Source organism: Chaetura pelagica, unplaced genomic scaffold (assembly GCF_000747805.2).
Source record: "Chaetura pelagica isolate M959 unplaced genomic scaffold, ChaPel_1.0 scaffold404, whole genome shotgun sequence".
Taxonomy (NCBI): Eukaryota; Metazoa; Chordata; class Aves; order Apodiformes; family Apodidae; genus Chaetura; species Chaetura pelagica.
Window position 1 is genome coordinate 50,977 of NW_009952975.1, and position 1,686 is coordinate 52,662.

The 1,686-nt window shown below is 62.3% G+C and overlaps 1 protein-coding gene across 1 annotated transcript in view; it reads left to right on the plus strand.

Annotated features, from left to right (window-relative positions):
* The window catches only part of COL9A2 (collagen, type IX, alpha 2), a 12,800-nt gene that overhangs the window by 1,462 nt on the left and 9,652 nt on the right, over positions 1–1,686 (plus strand). Inside the window, exons 2-4 of the mRNA XM_009996340.1 lie at positions 252–323; positions 1,121–1,156; positions 1,249–1,311. Coding sequence (XP_009994642.1) covers positions 252–323; positions 1,121–1,156; positions 1,249–1,311 — 171 coding nt within the window. The remainder of the gene's footprint in view (positions 1–251; positions 324–1,120; positions 1,157–1,248; positions 1,312–1,686) is intronic.

A 1,686-nucleotide genomic window follows, 5' to 3' on the forward strand; every position in this document is an offset into this window, starting at 1 on the left:
GGAGCTGGGGGGGTGACCTGGGTTTCTCCACTCGTGCCCCTGCCAGGGGGCACAGCCCAGGCAGTGGGGAGCCCACGGTGGGGGGCAGAGCTCTGATGATTCGGGTTTGCTGCTCCATCCCAGCTCTCTAACCAGGTCCCCAGCACATGCTGGAGGAGAGGGCTGAACCGTGGGCTCCTTCTGACCCCCAGCATCTCCCGGGGCTCGGATGCTCCTTCCTGACCAGGGTTCCATCCCTTTTTTCCCCTTAGCGAGGGCCACCAGGAGAGCCCGGCCCGCGGGGCCCCCCCGGCCCCCCAGGAGTGCCCGGAGCGGCCAGGCTCGCCGGCAGCGCCGGGAAGTGGGGCGGGCTGGAGGGAGGGAGGGGACCTGCAGCACAAAGAGGGACATTGTGTGCAGGCAGGGGCTCGGTGGAGAGCAGGGCACGGCGATTCCGAGTTGTTCCTGCACTGCTCAGCTCCCAGGCTTTTGGGAAAGGTCCCTGCAGAGCATCCCTGGCTTTGCTGGTGGCTCTGGGGGAGCACAGGTCCTGCACCCCAGCTCCATCCACCCCCAGGACGGCAATGGTCTCCTGACCACCTTGTGTGGAGCCTGAAATGGTTTTTTGGGGAGCACAGCAACAGGGAGGTTTGGGTGCTTGGGGCAACCCTGTCCTGGCAGCAGAGGATGCTCAGAGGGGTTGAGTGCAGGGAGGGAACCAGAGGGGCCATTAGGGAGCAGGACACCCAGGTTGGGTGCAGGGAGGGGAGCAGGACACCCAGTTTGGTTTCCCACAGAGCTGAGACGTGGCCAAGGGCTGTGGCAGTGGGGGTGGCTCCCTGAACAGAGGGCAGGTCTGTGAGCCAGCAGAAAGAACCCTTTCTCCCACCCTTGTCCCCACTCCCCCTGTCCCAGGGTGTTATTTACAGCCAGAGCAGCCAAAGCCTTCCCCAAACCCCAGCACAGCCCTCAGTTCCCAGTGCCAGCCCCATCCTGACCTTGCTGCTGTGCTGGGGGATCCAGCATCTTGCTCCAGCTTGAGGAGGCAGGTGGGAGACACGGGTCCTGAGCCCCCCATGCTGCCAGGCCAGGCTCCATCGGGTGACAGATCCCTTTTTATAACTTTCTTCCCTTTCCCCAGGGTGACAAAGGCTCTGCTGGTGTCCCTGGGTCACCGGTGAGTACTCAAGCTTCACCCCAGCACGTGGACAGTCTCATCCCTCCTGGAAGAGCTGCTTCTAATCTGCTCCCCCCACTTCTCTTTTAAAGGGTGTCAAGGGGGAGCCCGGAGTCCCTGGTGCAGACGGGCTCCCAGGGAAGCCAGGCATTGATGTGAGTACCAACCCCCTGCCCAGCTCACTGCAGGGTCTCAGCAAACTCCAGCTCAGGGATCTGTTTCTGCCACACATAAGGAAGCACCCAAACCCTTGAAAGTGGGAGCCAAAGGCACTTTTGAATCACAGCAGGAAAGGCAGGCAGAGGGTGGGCAGGGCTGCTCGGCACCCCCTCCCACTGCCCAGGCTCCAAAAGAGCATCCCTGCTCCACACAGAGTGGGAGTTGTGCCAGGAGAGCCCGGGCACAGCCCCGACACCCCTGAACATGGAAAAGCTTTTCCTTGTCCTTTGCTGCTGTCCTGAGCTCTGGTTCAGCTCTTGTTTCCTCCAGAGTAAATCTGGAGCCACCCACCCGTGTCCATGGGTGGCTTC